We start from the raw sequence: 18,252 nt of genomic DNA, 5'->3' as shown, positions 1-18,252 counted from the left end.
TCTTCCATGCCAGAGGATTAATTTCATGTTAAAATTTCACCTGGGTGTTTCTCAAACTATGAAGTTATGTAAATGCACCCAACACGAACACAGACAGGACTAAGGTTGTGAATTCCTAGGGGAGACCTCTTCTGCTCCTACAGGAGGAGACCCGTAAGCTTTCCGATTCTATTTTTGTGCCAGCAGATGGATGTCTTCTGTATCATACTTTCACCGGGTTGTGCTTCTGGGGGCCTAGCTTAATGTGAAAGCTTCGTTTCCAACTCTCCACTTTGCATATGCACAAGGCTTTGCCCACTGTACCTCAAGACAATTAAAATCCAAGCACAGGGCTGGAGTGGGAGCAACAGCAGCCCATGGGCTGCTTTGGGTTTCAGTTCTTTTTAGCTCCTAGGAAACTGAATTCTCTTCTACTTATTTTCAGATCTCAACACAAGTAACACTTTCTCACAGAAGCCATACAGTATAAAGCAGGGACCTGCTATACATTTTCATAGCTCCTTCTATTTTCCCTCCACTGCACCTAATTGTTTGTAGTTACGTTAATAGTGTGATTATTTGTTTAATGTTTGTCCCTCTCACTAGACTGTTAGTTCCCTGAGGGCAGGAATCATTTGTTCATCATAGTAAATAAAATAAGTAATAAATAGTTGCCAAATGAATACGATGAATATGTGTGCAGAAGGAAGGGGAAATGTATATTAATATGCATATAACTCTTCAAGGAAAGGGTTGAAACGAAAGAAAAAAGGGAACATTTTATTATAAATTACTTCAAATTTATAGTAAACATATGGCAAATCCCTGGGTAGCTAGCCATTTTTCAATAAAAACTCTTCCATATTCACCATTCTTGGTTCCTTTTTCTTTTAACTGAGATATAATGCTCATATCTTAAATACGCCATCCAATCAGTTTTGACAAGTGCATGTAACTTGTAACCCACACCTCTATTAAAATGCAGAACATTTCCATCAATCTAGAAATTTTCTTTATCTCTCTTCAATATCCTCGTTCCCAGAAACAGTACCTGATGTGATTTCCATCACTATAAATCAATTTTACCTATTCTAGAATTTCATATACACGGAATCAAACAGTACGCACTTTTGGTGTCTGATGTACGAGAATTCTGTTTGTGCCACATCCTCTCCAACATTTGATGTTGTCAATCTTCTTCATTTTAGCCATTCTAGGGGGTCAATATGGTTTTAATTGCCATTTTCCAGATGATTAATGGTATCAAGCACCTTCTTATGTGCTTATTGCTCATCTGTATAACTTCTTCTGTGAAGGGTCTGGACAAGTCTTGAGACCATTTAAAAACTGGGAGTTGTCTTATTATTGAGGTGCAGGAATTCTTTACATGGTATGCCCTTTATCAGACATGTGTTGCAGATATTTTCTTCCAGGTTTTGGTTTGTCTATTTTTTTGATAGTATCTTTGGATGAGCAAAAGATTTTATTTTCAAAAAGGTCCAATTTATCAAATTTTTTTTTTAATGGTTCATGATCCCTCTAAGAATTCTTTGCCTGCTCCAAGGTCATGAAGATATTTCTCTAAGCCTTCTTTTAGTAGCTTTATGGTTCCAGCTTTTAGGTTTAAATTTATGGTACATTTCAAGTTGGTTTCTATGGATGGTTTGAGATTCTTTACTTCATTTAGATATACAGCTGTTCCAGAAGCACTTGTTAGAAAGATTTTCCTTTCCCAAAATGTCTTTTGTGCCTTGTCAAAAAAAGTCATTTGACCTTATACATATGAGCTTATCTTATGGATGACTCATTTGTCTATCTTTTTGCCAATACCACACTTTCTTGATTACTGTGGCTGTATAGTAAGTCTTGATGTCAAGTAGGGTTAAGTCCACCAACTTTGTTCTTTTTAAAGACTTTTGGTTCTTCTAAGTCCTCTGGTTTCCAAATATGTTTTAAAATCAGTTGGCCAATTTCTATAAAAAGTCTACTGAGGTTCTGACTGGTATTGAATCTGTAGATTAATTTGGAAAATTTTGCCATCTTAACAATATTAAATCTGAATATTTTATGGCATACCTCTCCACTTATTTAGGTTTTCTTTAATTTCTCTCAGCAATATTTTATTGCTTAACATCTTTTGTGAAATTTATCCATAAGTATTTGATGTTTTTAAATGTTATAGTAAATGGTGTTTTTCCTAAATTTAGTTTTCTAGTTATTCACTGCTGGTAGATAGAAATACAATCAATTTTGGTACACTGACTTTGTATCTTGCAGCACTGCTACAAAGTCATGTATCTGTCTTAGCAGTGTTTTTGTAGATTCCTTAGGACATTCTCTACACCATCATGTCATCTGTAAATAATAACAGCTTTACTTCCTCCTTTCCAATATTCACACCCTTTTCTTCCTTTTTTTCCCTTTTCTTCCATATTGTACTGGCTAAGACCTCCAGGGCAATTTTGAATAGAGGTGGTGAAAGTGGACACCTTTGTCTTGTTCTCAATATTAGGTAAGAGAAATAGTCCAAAATTTAACCTTTCATTATATTAGCTGTAGATTTTCTTGTAGGTGTTCTTTAGCAGATTTAAGAAGTTTCTTCTACTACTAGTATACTGAAAATGGGCAGTGCAATTTGCAACTACATGGATGGAACTAGAGGGTATTATGCTAAGCGAAATCAGTCAGAGAAAGACAAATAATCATATGACTTCACTCATATGAGGACTTTAAGATACAAAACAGATGAATATAAGGGAAGGGAAGCAAAAATAATATAAAAATAGGGAAGGGGACAAAACATAAGAGACTCTTAAATATAGAGAATAGAGGGTTGCTGGAAGGGTTGTGGGAGGGGGGATGGGCTAAATGGGTAAGGGGCTTAAGGAATCTACTCCTGAAATCATTGTTACACCATGTGCTAACTAACTTGAATGTAAATTATAAAAAATAAATAAATTATAGAAAAAAGTGAATAAACAATAAAAAAATAGAAAAAAAAATGGTCAAAGCCTTATTCAATAATTTCCAAAATAGTAAAATCCTGTTCTATTTGGAAATAGGACAAATGAAAGCAAGCACACTACCTGCAGTAAGAATGAAAATATAAATAAGTTGAGAAAGGCTTTAGATATTTTCATGACTCGTGACTCTTAATTAATGTCCGTAATAATTGGCATTTTATAGAACTATTTCCTTTTTTAAAAAAATTCTCAATGTCAATAATCTTTACTGAGAGTAAAGAAAAGAAAAGAAAAGAAAAGAAAAGAAAAGAAGAGAGAAAGGGCAGTGCATTTTGTTAAATACTTTTTCTGCACCTACTGAAATGATCTTATAATTTTCTTTTTTAAACTGCTAACTTGGCAAATTACATTGTCTGATTTTTATGTATTAGTGAAATCTGCACTCCTAGGATAAATCTCACTTGATCATGGTGTATTATCCTTTTTATATATTGCTAGATTCAATTTTTTAATATTTTGTTAAAGATTTTTTCATGTTCATGAGAGAATTTGATTATTGATATTCTTTTCTTGTAATGGCCTTTTTTGTCTTGGTATCAGGTTAGAGTGGCCTGATAAAACTTGGAAAGTGTTTCTTCTTCCTCTATTGAAAATTTATGTCAGATTGTTATTATTTCTTCCTTAAATACATGATAGTATTCAATAGTTAAGCCCTCTAAGCTTAGAGTTTTCTTTGTGTGAAGTTAATTATGAATTCAATCACTTTAACAGATTTAGGACTATTTAGGTTTTCTATTTATTCTTATGTCAGTTTTGTTAATTTGCCTTTTTTTTTTAAGATTTTATTTTTAAGTAATGTCTACACCCAACATCAGGCTCGTACCCATAACCCTATGATCAAGAGTTGCATGCTCTACCAACTGAGCCAGCCAGGTACCCCTAACTTGTGTCTTTCATGGAATTTGTCTATTTCATCTAGGTTGCCAACTTTATTGGCAAAAAACTGCTTATAATATTTCCTTATCATCCTTAAAATACCTGTAGGATCTGTAGCAATGTCCCTTCTTTCATTTGTGATACTGGTAATTTGTGTTTTCTTTCCTTTTTTCTTCATCAGGATTTCTAGAGGGTTATTAATTTATTTAATCCTCTTTTTTAATGTTTTTATTTTTGTGAGAGAGAGAGAGAGACAGAGCATGAGTGAGGGAGGGGAAGAGAGAGAGGAAGACACAGACTCTGAAGCAGTCTCCAGGCTCTGAGCTGTCAGCCCAGAGCCTTTTGCGGGGCTCAAACTCACAAACTGTGAGATCATGACCTGAACCGAAGTCAGACGCTTAACCGACTGAGCCACCCAGGTGCCCCTATTCAATCTTTTTAAAGAACCAAATTCTAGCTCTTTGATTTTCTTTTCTTGACTCATTTTTTAAGGAGGATATTATAGGTAAAACTAAAGGTCACTGTAATCCCTTCCCTAAACCCATGCCTCTCCTTTTGTTCCTGAGGTACCTATATCTATTCTCCTAAATTTCAAGTTTACCATCCCTCTACCATTTGCATATTAAAATAATGCTAATTTCTGCTACTCTGCTAGGACCTTCCATTTACTTACCACGTTTCCTGCTTCTGCAGCCAGCCGGGCAGCATAGCGAGCTATAAGCCGGTGTTCCTCATCCAGTCGGCTAGGACTGTCCAGGACACTACCAAGGAGACAAAAATTCAATAGGTGTGCATTAAACATCCCCTACCTTTGTTTTTCTTTTAGAAAGAACAGATGGGAGAAAGCTTGTAAACAAGTATGGTAGCAAAAGAAACAGAAGCCTGGGTCATAGATACTAATGGTCCTCTGAGAGAAAGGGGGTTTAGAGAAATGATGAGGCCACATACGCCACACTTATCTCCCTGCTCCTACACCATCAGAAGGGGCACTTCTTTTTTAATTCAAGGTCTGAGAAAAGACAGACCATCTGCAAAATCTGAAAGAGGGATTTCTAATCAAATGTTTTGGAAGAACTTGTGACTTTTACACATAGGTCTTGAATTTAAAAAGACCAAGAGAAAACTAAAGCACCATGAAAAACAGGGCTAAGGAAAAGTACTTAACACTGGCTGAACAGAAGTAAGAAGCCTAGGCAAGGGCAAGTCCAACATATGCTAAAGTCAGAGAAGAATCCATGGTATCAAACCTTCCCTTTCAACGGTCCTTTTTCTTCTTTTACCAAGCTTGTTACCATTATAGCCTCATCTTAGAGTAAATTAATTTACTTCATTACTCTTTCATAAGAGTGCTGGTACCCCCAAAACTGAAAGACCTACCTAGTTGGGATATCAAATACTGCTGCACCTGGATGAAAGAAGCTAGCTCTGTATATATGTGATGCAATGAACTTCGGACTGGATTATGAAATAATTCACTCCTTTAATTTAGCATGTTACATCAACTGTCATTTATCCATTACATTATCTTGTAATAATTACTGAGGGGAATCTGGGAAGGGTGATGTTAAATCTATAGAGATGTGTCTGACCTTATTTATGTATTTTTCCTAGATGTTTTCACCTTTCTATATTTCCAATCTCTGTGGCTAATTCTTTAAGATTAACTTGGTCTTTCTTCTAGGATGGATTTTTTTTTTTTTTTAAGGTGCTTTAAGTCCTCTGCCTGTGCCACTTTAGAATATTTGATAATTTCAGGTATGCAAGTATCAGTCTCCAGCATGTCTCATCATCCTCTGAAAAGATGATCTTGTAATAAGAACATGCTAGCATCAGTTGGCTTTAATACATTAGGGCCAAGGCCCCAAGGTCAAGGCTGAACTGTAATATTTGTGCCTTAAAGATGTTTGTTAGAAATAAGAGAACTACCTTTATCTTCTGAATAAACAACAAAAATGAACATTTAACAATACAAGTGGATAATATTATAGAGGGAGTGGCAGCCTAAGAAGTGGGACTTAAAGTGTCTGCCCTTTGTTTTGGCAAGGGATATAACAAACACTTCATTTTTTCCCTCTGTGCAAAAGAGCTCCTTTCTCCTCCATCATGTTCCACCCCCTAGGAAGGTTAATTCTGTTTGTCATTTATACACAAGTGTGCACGACACGGTTGCTTTATTTGGCTATGCTTTCCAGTCAGAAACTAGAACTTTATGCTGATCAGAGGTTTTAAGGTCAATGAAAATTAAGAGGAAAATTAGAAAGGTTCCTTATTTTTCTGCTTGAGCTAACTTTCATTTTCAGAATTAGCCAGGAAATTTCTGACTTCTTTGAGGAAGCATGAAGCTAGGTTCAAGAAGAGATACAGTACTCACCCAATCCTCATGTTCCCCCAGGCCTCCCAGCCAGCAGTTCTTGCGCAGGAAGCCTAATCCCTAAGCGAGGAGGCTTGAGGACCTAAGCTAGACCCACCATAAATCTCTTTGGGCTGAAATATCAGGTAGCAGTCCCTGCCCAACATTCTGCTCCTATTTTCACCATGGAAACTTTTAATCACCTACACAAATGCCCTTATTGTTAATAAGTAAGCTGTCCTGCCAGGGGTGAGACACCTCTATTCCTAGATCCCAGGGGCTGAGACAGAGTGTACAGAAATCATCTGTTGGATGAAGAGACACTCTTTGTGATACAATGCATAATTATCAGGCCTTCCCTCCCCTCCTATAGGACAGGCCTATATTAAACATACTTGGGAAGTAAAGAAGTAGACTTTAGAGATAAATGCCTAAACATATCAATGCTATTTAGTCACACTGGTAAAATTACGGGAAATGGTATGAAATATAAAAAACAATCCTTTTCAAAGATATATATTTCACATTAATTATTCTTGTCATCGCAGGAAATAAAACAAGCTCAAATGACCTTCCCATGAAGCCATCGCAGGTTCTGTGCAAAACTAAGATCAAAATGCAAGGCTCCAGCTCTCTTATGTGCTCAGTTAATAAATTATGGCTTCCTCTCTAAAATTAAGAACCCGTTTGGCATAGTGACTCTTGTTTGCTGCTAGGTGAAGTGGAGGGATGGCTTTATATGATTTAAACTTTACCTGCTATTCTCCTTGCAGAATGGTGGTAGGTGTGGGCACAGAGTGGACGGGTAGCTTTGTGTCTGCCTGAATGTAACAGCACTTAGATTGGTATTAATCCTTTTAAAGGGTTAACTTTGCTCGAGTTAGTGGTTATCAAATGTTTTTCCATCCTAACCCACTGAGGAACCAGGCATAGTCTCACATTAACAGTGAGTCCCTACCACAGTTGTCAAAGAAAGGGGTACATGGAGTTATTATAATACATACAATATGAGGAGGGATATATGTTTTGGAAAAGGCCCTGGGGTGACAATGATCCAATATCACTGCTGAAAACCACTGGTTCAGTTAATCAATGATGGATCTGGGAGACAGAGATGAAGATGTAGCACGTAAAGACGTTCTAGGGTGATGGCACCTTAGACGAGACAAAGTGAGACATCTGTGGGTGGATCAACCTTAAGCCCTGAATGTCGACAGAAAGGGGTCATTATTTAGACAAGAATGAACAGTGAGACGTGGCATCAGGTAACTCTGTGCATGTGCATCTTGAGACTGCACATCTGTCTGAGATTTGCTCAGCCTTTACGTGTGGGCCGAAGGAAGCGAACTCCACTTCATAAGAGCATTTCTGACTATATGTTTAGGTAAGTGCCTGGGCTTGGCAAGGCTCCTTCTCTTTCAGAAGTTAATGCTTTAGCAATTATTTAAGCTCTGCCAAACATAGCTGGTAGCTTCTCAAGAAAAACCCCACATGCAGAGCTTTTTCCAGCTGGCAACCCCAGGTAACATAGCTCTCCCTCCCTCTGATCAGCCCTTGGCTACCCGCCTGCTGCTGCTGCGCTACCACTGACCGTGCACAGTGTTGCAGACGGGCCACATAGGAGGCTATCAGCGCATGCTCATCGGCCAAGTGACTGGGTATATCCTGGCTATACTGTAACCTAGGAACAATGGAGGCAAAGACAGCAAGCACGACACAGACACATATAGAGCGAGAAATGAACATGGATTAAAATGGGCAAACTTCAAAGAAAAATAGAAAAAAACTCATGATAAGGAAAATAAAAAAACACAATGCATAATGGAATATGGTGTTAGACCACAGAGAATACATTTCACAAATCCTTTGGACAAAAGCAGTCCCTCAGGAAACAGCCTTGGTTGACTGACACTTTAGCCTTTGAGCAGAAGAAACCAAGGAGGGGTCGCCAAGGAGCCTTGCCCACCAGTCTTACCCAGGTTCTGGGCTCTGGGATGGACACACCATTTTAGGGAATGCCCTCTGGCAGGAAAACAGGCAGCCTGGGTCTATTTAACATCACTAAACGCCCTCTAATGCTTTTACAGCTTTTGTCTACACATTAAGAGATTTTCAGTGTCACCTCATGATACCAGTTAAACCTTTTTATTTTTATAAGGATACTGCCTTTAGCATCATTCTATTTTCTCCCATAAAACTGATACTTAAACCAAACTTGTCAGAGTTGTTTCTCATTGTAAAACACTGTATACATTCTGAGTGAGGCTCTTTTATAGACGTTCCGTAGGACCCTGCACATGAGTTTTTAAAAATTTTTTACTCCAGAAATGTTAAAACGTGCACAAAATAAACTAATGACTACTTTTCACGTACCCAACCTCAAAGAAATCAACATTTTGTCAACTTGCTGAGTCTATCCCTCAACTTTTTGCCTTGAAAGGGGTGGCTGGAGAAAATCCCAGTTTATTATTTCATTTTGGAATACTTAATTTATATAGCCATAATGCCATCATCACACCTAAACACATTTAAGAAAAAGTTTTAATCCAACCCATCTAAAAATTTCCAATTTAATATCCATTTACATTTAAAATCAAGATCCCAGCAAGGTTCACACACTTTGCATTTGGTTTGTATGTTTTTGTTTTTAATCTTCCTTTTCCTTGTTTCTTTCATGTCATTTGTGAAGAAAACAGCATATCCTACATTCTGGATTTAACGGATTGCTTCCTTGTTGCCATTCAATTTGTTTCTCTATTCCCTGTGGCTGGATCTGGATATTTGATTGATGTTTTTGCTTTTGTTTCATTTTTGAGAAGAGGCTAGAATCTGTCATAGGTAATACGGTGCACTTACAAATCAAATAGGGGCACATAATGGAATATAAACATTGATCAGTGAATTCAGAAGTTATTGGTCACATCTCTCTAGTATAAAGTTCCCCACCAATTTTTCACCTACTGGCTTTAGCATTTACTAATGAGTCTTTCCTAGATTCATTAGTTCTTGTGGGGTTGCAAACGTCCAGTTTCCAATTTTATCATCTTTTCTGCATTTATTAGTTTATTTGTTTATCATGAAATATCATTCATTCAAGAAAGGTAAAACAAATGGTTGACATTTATTACTTAACAAATTTCAGAACAATGAGTTAGGGCCCTAGTAACATACAATGATTACCAAGGAGTTGTTTTTTTTTTTATCATTATGATCTCATAGATTTTTATGTACCCGATTGCTTCAATCCATTATAATAATATTTTAGATGCTCAAATTATCCTGTCTTTGGCCAGTGGGAGCCCCCTATAAGTAGGCTCCTGTGTTAATCTAATATATCCATTAGATATGATCAGCTTCCTTGCTTGGCACAGTATGATGTCCCAGTCTCGTCTTGTGCATGTCCTGCCCCACATCTGGAATCAACTATTCTTTCAAGGATTCCAGGTTCCCGTTACTAGGAAAGAGTATTTAGAGACCACAGTCAGGGTACTAGGGTGCTCTTTATTCCTGGAGTATCATCACTGCTTCTAGAACTTTTCAGTGGATAAAGCTAGGAAATCTATGTATTTTAGAAGAAATAAAAACAGGTTCTCTCACTACTTTCAGATGCCATTCAATTTTCTGTTAGCGTGCATTGTTTTTGAGAAATCACTTCAAAACCTTATCTTTGGGGGCACCTGGGTGGCTCAGCCGGCTGAGTGTCTGACTTCGGCTCAGGTTATGATCTCACCATTCGTGGGTTCGAGCCCCGCTTTGGGCTCTGTGCTTACAGCTTGGAGCCTGGAGCCTGCTTCAGATTCTGTCTCCCTCTCTCTCTGCCCTTCCCCCACTTGCACTCTGTCTCACTCTGTCTCTCAAAAATAAATATTTAAAAAAAGTTAAAAAACAAACAAACCTTATCTTTGTTCCCTTGTATATAACATTTTGTTTTCCTCTAGCTGCTTTAAATATCTTTTTATCATTGGTTTTCAGCAATTTGATTGTGATGTGCTTTGGTATGGTTTTCTCTGTTTATCCTGATTACAATTTGCCGAACTTCTTTATCTATGGGTTTATGGTTTTCATTTAATTTGCAAAAATTTATTTGGAAATTTGGAAAAAAAATTTCCTGGAATAATTTTTCTCTCCTCCCTCTTTTAAACTGCTTGACATTGTTGCGTAGGTCTTGAGAGGCTCTGTTAATTTTTCAGCCACTATTCTGTGTTTCATTCAATTTATTATTTATTTATTTTAGAGAGAGCAAGAGTGAGCACAAGTGAGCGAGGGGCAGAGAGAGAGAAGCAGGGCTTGAGTTCACCCGACGCGGGGCTCGAACTCATGAACCATAAGATCATGACCTGAGACGAAGTCAGATGCTTAACCAACTGAGCCACCCAGGTGCCCCTTCTGTGTTTCATTTTAGATAGTTTGTATTGCTGTGTCTTTAAGTTCAGTGGACTTTTTTTGTCTACAATTTCTGATCTACTGTTAAGTCCATCTATGGAATTTTTCATTTCAGGTACTATCCCTTTCAACTCTAGAAGTTCTATTTTTCAATTTAAAACTTTGTCATTGAAGTAGAATATATATTCAGAAACTTCCAATATGTTTACACTTGGTTCTTTTTTATTTTCATTTTTCTCATTACGTTAATATTTTCCTTTACATTTTTCTATTTATTGTGAGTGTTTTAAAGTCCATGTCTGCTCACTGCATCATGCCTGTTATTTCTGGCTCTGTTTGTATTGACTAATTTAATTCTGGTTACAGGCCATACCTTCCTGCTGCTTCCTACGTCTTCTAAATTTTTACTGGATGATGGAAATTGTGAGTAGTATGTTGTTGAATGTCTGAATTTTGTTGTCTTCTTCTAAAGACTCTAGTAGTCAGTTAATTTACCTGTGGACAGTTTGGTCCTTTTGAGGCCTGTGTTAAAGCTTCATTAGTGCAGATCTATGGTAATTTTTATCGAGGGCTATTTTCACCCTGCTCGTAAGGTGTGGCCTTTCCGGGGTGCTCCAAGTGTTCCATGATGTCTCTATTCTGGTTGATTGGAACCCAAACAACGGCCTGAGCTTGAGTAGCTGTTCTACTTTCAAATCCCTGGGAGTTGAGTTGTTCTTTCCCAGGTAGCTGTTCTTTGGTGGTCCTGTGAAATCTCATTCTATGCACAAGCAGCTTGTTTTCAGCCAAAGACTTAACAGACCTGTATGCAGATTTATGGAGCTCTTTCTCTAAATGCTTCCTCCCCTCCCGGTATTCTACTTGGCAAATTATAGCCTCCCTAAACTCCAATCTCTGTCTTCTTATTCTCAGCAAATAAGGCTTACTCTGCTTGTCTCTGGCACTGGAGTTTGGTAAATGCCTCCCAGCAGAAAGCCTGGGCAATCATAGGGCTCTCCTCATTTACTTCCTTTCCCTTGGAGAAGAGTCCTGCCCTACTTACTGTCTAATTTCTGAAAACAGTGTTATATTCAGAATAGTTTTCTAGACTTTTATAGTGGAAGAGCTAATCTTATAGCAGTTACTTCACCATGACCAGCGTGGAATTCTCTCCCATAGTAACTCATTTTGTATCATACTTTTGTAAAGTATTTGTCTACTTCAAACTAAAAATTAAAACAAAACAAAAGTGCTTCTTTCTAAGACAGATTGAAAAGTAGCAGTGTTATATAAGGCCATCATAAGGGTTTCAGCTTTTACTCTGATATGAGAAGTTATTGGTGGGTTTTGAGCAGAGGTAGGGTATGAAAGAACTTATATTTTAATAAGATCATTTGCACTATGGAAGATAAAGTGTCAGAGAATGGGGAGGCAGCAGCTAATTAGAAGCTTCCTGCAACGTTCCATATGAGAGACAAGAGTGGCCAGCAAAGTAGCAGTAGCTGTACAGGTGTAAGAAATAGCAAGATCTTGGACAGATTCTGACAGTGTTTTTGGATAAAGCTGATCTAATAATCTGACATTTTTGACGAAATAAGCATCAAGACTTCTGACCAAGCAACTACAGGAATGAGACTGCCATTAACTGAGCCGGTGAAGATCCTGAGAGAAGTAGGTTTGGTTGGGAAGATACAGAACTCAGCTTGGGACATCTAACTAAGGTATGCATTAGATCCAAGTGAAGATACCACTGAGGAGGAAGATAATGAGGTTAGAGCTCAGCAAAAAAGGTCTGGTCCGGAAAAATAAGGTTAGAAGTCACTGGTATGTAGACAGTATTAAAAACTGTGAGTCTGGATGGGATCACCTACAGTGAGGCCAAACAGAAAAGAGAAGTGCTCCCTGTGGCATACTAACATTTAGAGTTCAAAGAGGTATGGAATAACTAGCAAAGGGGGCCAAGAAGGAAGAGGAGGAAAAGCAGAAGAGCACAATAGCTGGAGGCAAGTATAGAAAGCGTTTCAAGTAGAAGGGAGCGATCATCTATGTCAAATGCCATGGATAGATCAATTAAGATAAGTCCTGAGAATTCATCAGTGAATTTAACACTGAGGAAGTCACTGGTCTCCTTGAAAGAACTGGTTTGGCAGCGAACAGGATGTGAAAATCTGACCAAGGTGCGTTCCAAAGGGAATGGCAGAAAAGAAACTGTAGGCATTCACTACAGAAGCAATAGTCCAACTAAACTCCATTTTAACTTTCCATGAAAACTGCTATTCAGAACTAGTGTCTTTGGCCAGATAATGAGGAATCTAAACCAAAATGAAAGGCATTATCAGTAGCCATCTACAGTAAATAAGGCACTTAAGTGTCCATATATTTTCTGACAATTCTGTGTCAGGGTATGGGTGTTATGTTAGATATACATGTGATAATATATGCTCCATTGAAAGGTGTACCTGTGTTTCCAGATTTTTTTCCTTTAAATTCTTTCCTTTTGATAAAATATAAATCTATATACAACCCCCAACTTATAAGTAGGTTTTGCTTTAGAAATCTGTTTTTCTAAAGCAAAGTCAGTAGTTTGGAATAGTTTGGAATCCCACACAGGTGATAAATACATAAAATAATGATAATGATAATAACGATAGTAATAAAGATAATAATAATAATAATTTGCTCTATTCTAGGCTGACACATGTCAATTCCATCCATAAAAGTAAGTGATTTTCACGGCAGAATATACAATAGTTCTAGTAGTATTTCTGATGGAAATTTGGCATTTGAGTCAATGTCTGGAGCACCTACTGGATGTCAGGCACCGTGCCAGGAGAAGAAGACATACCACAGTAAGCAGGATCCAGACACGGCTGCTGCTCTCTTGATGTTAACAGTCTAGTAGAAAAAGAGATGATCACACAAATAAATGTAAAATGGCTAATATAGTAAGTGTTAAGATGACAGGGACACATTTCTTCTCTAAGAAAACTTAATAGGGGTTCCTCGTTGGCTCAGTCAGTAGAGCATGTGACTCTTGATCTCAGGGTTGTGAGTTCGAGCCCCACATTGTGTGTACAGCTTACTTAAGGAACAAAACAGAAAAAATAAAACAAAACAAAAAAAAACAAAAAGGAAGAAGAAGAAGACATAAGAATAGAATGTTGTCCAGTTAGGGAGATCAGCAAAAGCAAGGGTGAGTAGAATAAACCAGAGTTAAAAAAGAGGAGTGACAATGAAATGAGCACATCTCTCTCTGCAGCATACTTTCCTTCCCAAGACACCCTCCCAGCTCTATGCATTTGAAACAAGCTTCTAGGTGCTCCAGATGCACACTCCAGGGTGACACCTGCTCTCCAAGATGATGGGGGCCTTTGAATCTAAGGCAGAGTGTCTCATGGCTTCAGCAGAAGCTCCAGTGGCAGCAAGAGAGGGTGCTTTGGCAGAAGTTAAGAGACACACTTGTGGGGTCAGGACACAAAGGAAAGGGATGTGAGTGGTGAGGGTGGGGATGAAGGGTAAGTTGTGGTGGGACAAGGTCAGAAGCAGAGGCTGCTTCTGGAGTGGCAGTTTGTAGCCCCAGAGCAGGACTCATTGCTCAGCAGGAGGCAGGAGAGCACAGCATCTGAGAGCATGGGCTCTGGAGTGAGGCAGGCTTGGGTTTAATCCATACTCTGATACCTGCTTGCTATGTGAACTTGGGCTTTAATCTGTCCACAGAGAGATTCAGTCCCCTCATCTGTAAAATAATAATATAAAATCTACCTCATGTATTACTGACTTTAGAGAGTACAGGAAGGATTACAGAAGATAATGTAGTAGTCATTATCAGCAGAGTACCTGTGACCTTATCACAGACTTTCACATATGCTCTTTTGCTTATTCTCAGAATAATCTTACCAAAAGGTATTACTGTAATCCTCATACGTTTACATTTCCAGCTCTGACCTCCCCCTGGAGCTCCAAGATTGTGTATTAGAGGGCCTAGTCAGCATCTCCCCTTGGCTGCCTAACAGGCATCCCAAACTGAACATGTTCAAAACAGAGCTCATTCTCTCCACCCACTTCCTCACCTGCCACTCTCCCAGGCTGACCAGTTGAAAGGAACAGCACCACCACTCACCCAGTCACCGAGCTCAAAGCAGAAGTCTTCTTGTTTCTTCTTCTCATTTCCTCGTGCCCCACATCCAATTCCTTAATCAGCCCTACTGGCTGCCCTCTGAAACTAGCCCCCTTCACTGCCCCCACTGCTGCCATCCTTTCTATCTGGCAAGTCTCACCAAGTGCCACCCAACAGCCCTTGACTGCCCTCCTCTTCCACTCTTGCCCACTACAGTCGATTCTCCACACCACAGTGAGTGATCTTTTAGTAGTGGGGGTGATGAAAATGTTCTAGAATTGATTGTGGTGATGGCCACACAACTCTGTAAGCATACCCCAACCCACTGAATCGTACACTTTATGTGGATGGACTGTATGGTGAATGAATTATGTCTCAGTAATCTATTAAAGAAATAAACAGTTCTGAAACCACTATCCATGCTACCAGGGCTAAACAAATAGGCACAGGGATGGTGGGTGATGGGGGCCGGGTTTCTCACTCTTGGAGAGGAAAGTTACAGATAACCAGGGGTGGGGGCAGCTATAGTGAATCATGCAGTACTGGAGTAGAACCAGATACTTCAGTAGAACTCATGGCCTTTATTTCTCTGCCCTGAATGGAATAAGCAGGCAATGTTAATAAGATGCCACATGCTTGAAGTAATTGAAGAAGAAAACCCCTTTCCTAACAGAAGAAGTACTGATTAAGATACAAAACAGCAGCACGACTTGAAGAAAAGGAGTAAGTTTCTGGATAAAGCCTCGTGAGTCCTCACTCTCAATGAACATATAGTCTAGAAAAGCACGGAACAAACAGGTAATTATGATACACTGATATGTACAACATGCTATGAATCACAGAGGAAGAACACTTAACCTAGTTGTAGGGTATTAGGGAGGGCTTCCTGGAGGAGCTGAAGCTATGTTCAGAAGGAAGAATTAGATGACAAAGAGAGGGACATAAAAGGAAAAAGGAAGGGAAGGCACAAAAAGGAAGGAGCAGGTGCAGAAACCTGCTTGGGGAACTGTAAGTGATTTGAGTAATTCTGGGTGTAGAAGCCAAATAAAAAGAATGAAATAAGGTAGGGCTGGGGAGACTAGCGACCGTCACCTTGGAGCAGCCTCCAAAGCCACACTGAAGAATGTGGGCCTAATCCTGTAGAATTGTGTTGCCACTAGCCACATGTACCTGTTTACATTCAAATTAAGTTAAAATTCACTCCTCTGTCACATTTCAAGTGCTTGACAGCCACACTTGGCTAATGGCTACCATTCTGGTTTCTATGCTATTGGACAGTGCTGTAGAAACAAAGAGCCACTGGAAAGTTTTAACCAGGAGAGTAACATCATTAGATCTGCATTTCAGTAAAATGTCTGGTAACAAAGAAAGGACTAGATTGGGGGTGAGGTGGGGAGTAGACTGGAGATTTCCTAGTAAGATCCATGAAAAAAGTAGGAATTTATACCACAGCACTGATTTGTTTTAAATATCTGCTTTACTATGGCTAAGTTAAAATACTGTAATAGTTTGATGTTAGAAGGAGTGAAGAGCCATGGTTAAACTGGATCACCATAGGAATTTCAGCATTGCTATAGGAATTTCCATTATAAGTGCAAGCCTTTGGCACACCCCTTTCATTACAAAGCAGCATACCGCACGGAGTCGGCTTTTGTTTTTTTAATGCTTATTTATTTTTGAGAGAGAGAGTGCAAGCAAGCAGGGAAGGGGCAGAAAGAGAGGAAGACACAGAATCTGAAGCAGGTTCCAGGCTCTGAGCTGTCAGCACACAGCCTGACGTGGGGCTCGAACCCACCAATAGTGAGATCATGATTTGAGCTGAAGTTGGACGCTTAACCAACTGAGCCACCCAGGTGCCCTGCACTGAGTCAGCTTCTTAAGAGCAGATATGGTCAAGATACTCAAGTTAACAGCCTCCAAATGTGAAAAATGTGTAAAATTGTGTGTGTGTGGGTTCTGTACATTAGTTGGATCTGAGTATGTGCCTGCCCTTTGCTAGTGTGAATGTGAGGTAGCTGGAAGAATCCGGATGACAAGAACTCATGCTATGGTCTGGTTCCTCTGTGTCCCACAGGCACTTCTAATTCAACATAATCTTGCTATCTTCCTGCCCAAATCTTCCTCCTGTGTTTCGACCATAAGTACCGTAAGCCAGAAAGGAACCTGGAGGAGAATCATCTATTCCCTTCCTTGGCCCCCCACATCCAAACTCCACAGAGTTTGGATCACTCTGTGGATCACTCTCAGGATCCCTCAGGCATCTCAGTCTGAACACGCAATGTTGAACTCACAGTTTTTCTCCCCAGACCTGTTCCTTCTTCCCCTCTGTTCTGCTGACAGTACATAATGGATGTAATTCTTGCTCAGGTTGAGGACCTCCAGCTTCAGTCCAATGAGAGGAGGTAACTATTACTTCAGTGCAAGGAGAGGAGTTACTATGCTTCTGTAAGCTTCAATTTTCCAACCTTAAGCTTTAAAGTATGGACTTGGAAATACTCAAGCTTTCTGTTTGTACTAACCTGAGTTAGAACTGCTGAAGGGTTTACCTTAAATGCTTGAATGGAAATGGAATTTAATCCCAACCCAGAGGCAGCTAAAACCTGGCTGATTGCCTGGGCCATCAGATGGACTTTGGAAATCTGCCAACACTGAGGACCCTGCAGTCACATAAAATTATGTGTTAATTTTCAATTACTCTGCTTTTCTGTCTCTCAAAAATAGATTGGAGAAAAAAGTAATTCTTGTGTTGTCTCAGATTCTCATGAAGAATTCATGCAAGCTAAGTTGTTTCATGATCGTGCTTAAACCCTCATTAATTCTTGCTTTTCAACCAAACTCACTCTCATTTCACAGGAGGGAAGAGCACCAATAGCCTGAGTCCACAAATGGATAATTTCTGGCTTGGCCAATTTCAGTTTGCCTCCTTTCTTCGTTTTGCCAATATTTCTGTTGTTCTCAGTCTAAAAAACAACAGATTGTGGCTTCTGTCATTCTTCAGTATTCTGTACATAACAAGATAAAACCTTTACCTTGGCACCCACTCAGAAAGCCATTGTAATACTATTATAGTGCAACGCATCTCTTAACTTGGTCATGTGTCTTCAGATCAGAAATAATATAGAATATGGCATTTTCTGGCCTTTAAAAAATACTTTTCCTTCTTGTGAAGTATGTGTTAAGTTAAAATTTTCTGACTGATAAAATCGTGCCTTTACTTATGATTCCTAGTAATTGGTAACTTCTTAGAATTAGTGGCTCTAATATCTATGTGTTGCTACCCAAAGATGGTGGCACACAATACATCTTTATAAACCAAACAGACTAGAAAGCACTGTTTAATATTTGAGGAAAATAAAAATGAGGTGGTAGGGGGGTAAAAAGGGCCTCCTGAAACAAATCTATGCTAATGCGGGAGTGATATAATCTACTTAGGTATGCAATTTTTTTTTCAGAAATCACCCAAAAAAGAAGTCTATAGCTAATGTCTCTTCAGCACCCTTACCTTCTCCGCAGACAGCAGACCCCCTTCTTTGGAAAACCGACCC

The 18,252-nt window shown here is 38.9% G+C and overlaps 1 protein-coding gene across 36 annotated transcripts in view; it reads right to left on the bottom strand.

Moving 5' to 3' along the window:
- Window positions 1-18,252, bottom strand: part of DTNB (dystrobrevin beta) — a 239,834-nt gene that overhangs the window by 53,291 nt on the left and 168,291 nt on the right. For 19 of the 36 annotated variants that reach the window (XR_008289633.1, XR_008289634.1, XR_008289636.1 and 16 more), the window contains 4 exons: window positions 17,548-17,667; window positions 13,436-13,485; window positions 7,820-7,909; window positions 4,552-4,639 (listed from right to left, as the gene is read on the bottom strand). Coding sequence is in view for 30 of the 36 variants with exons in the window: in XM_053201135.1 (XP_053057110.1) it covers window positions 4,552-4,639; window positions 7,820-7,909; window positions 13,436-13,485; window positions 17,548-17,667 (348 nt within the window). In the remaining 6 variants the exon portion in view is untranslated. Of the gene's footprint in view, window positions 1-4,551; window positions 4,640-7,819; window positions 7,910-13,398; window positions 13,486-17,547; window positions 17,668-18,252 lie in introns of those variants that run through there. The other 17 variants (XM_027033358.2, XM_027033357.2, XM_027033338.2 and 14 more) reach the window with 4 other exon arrangements.

The sequence above is a fragment of the Acinonyx jubatus genome, chromosome A3 (assembly GCF_027475565.1).
Source record: "Acinonyx jubatus isolate Ajub_Pintada_27869175 chromosome A3, VMU_Ajub_asm_v1.0, whole genome shotgun sequence".
In the NCBI taxonomy this organism is placed as follows: Eukaryota; Metazoa; Chordata; class Mammalia; order Carnivora; family Felidae; genus Acinonyx; species Acinonyx jubatus.
Note: the sequence above shows the minus strand (reverse complement) of the source record. Positions and strands in the feature narration are given on the sequence as shown.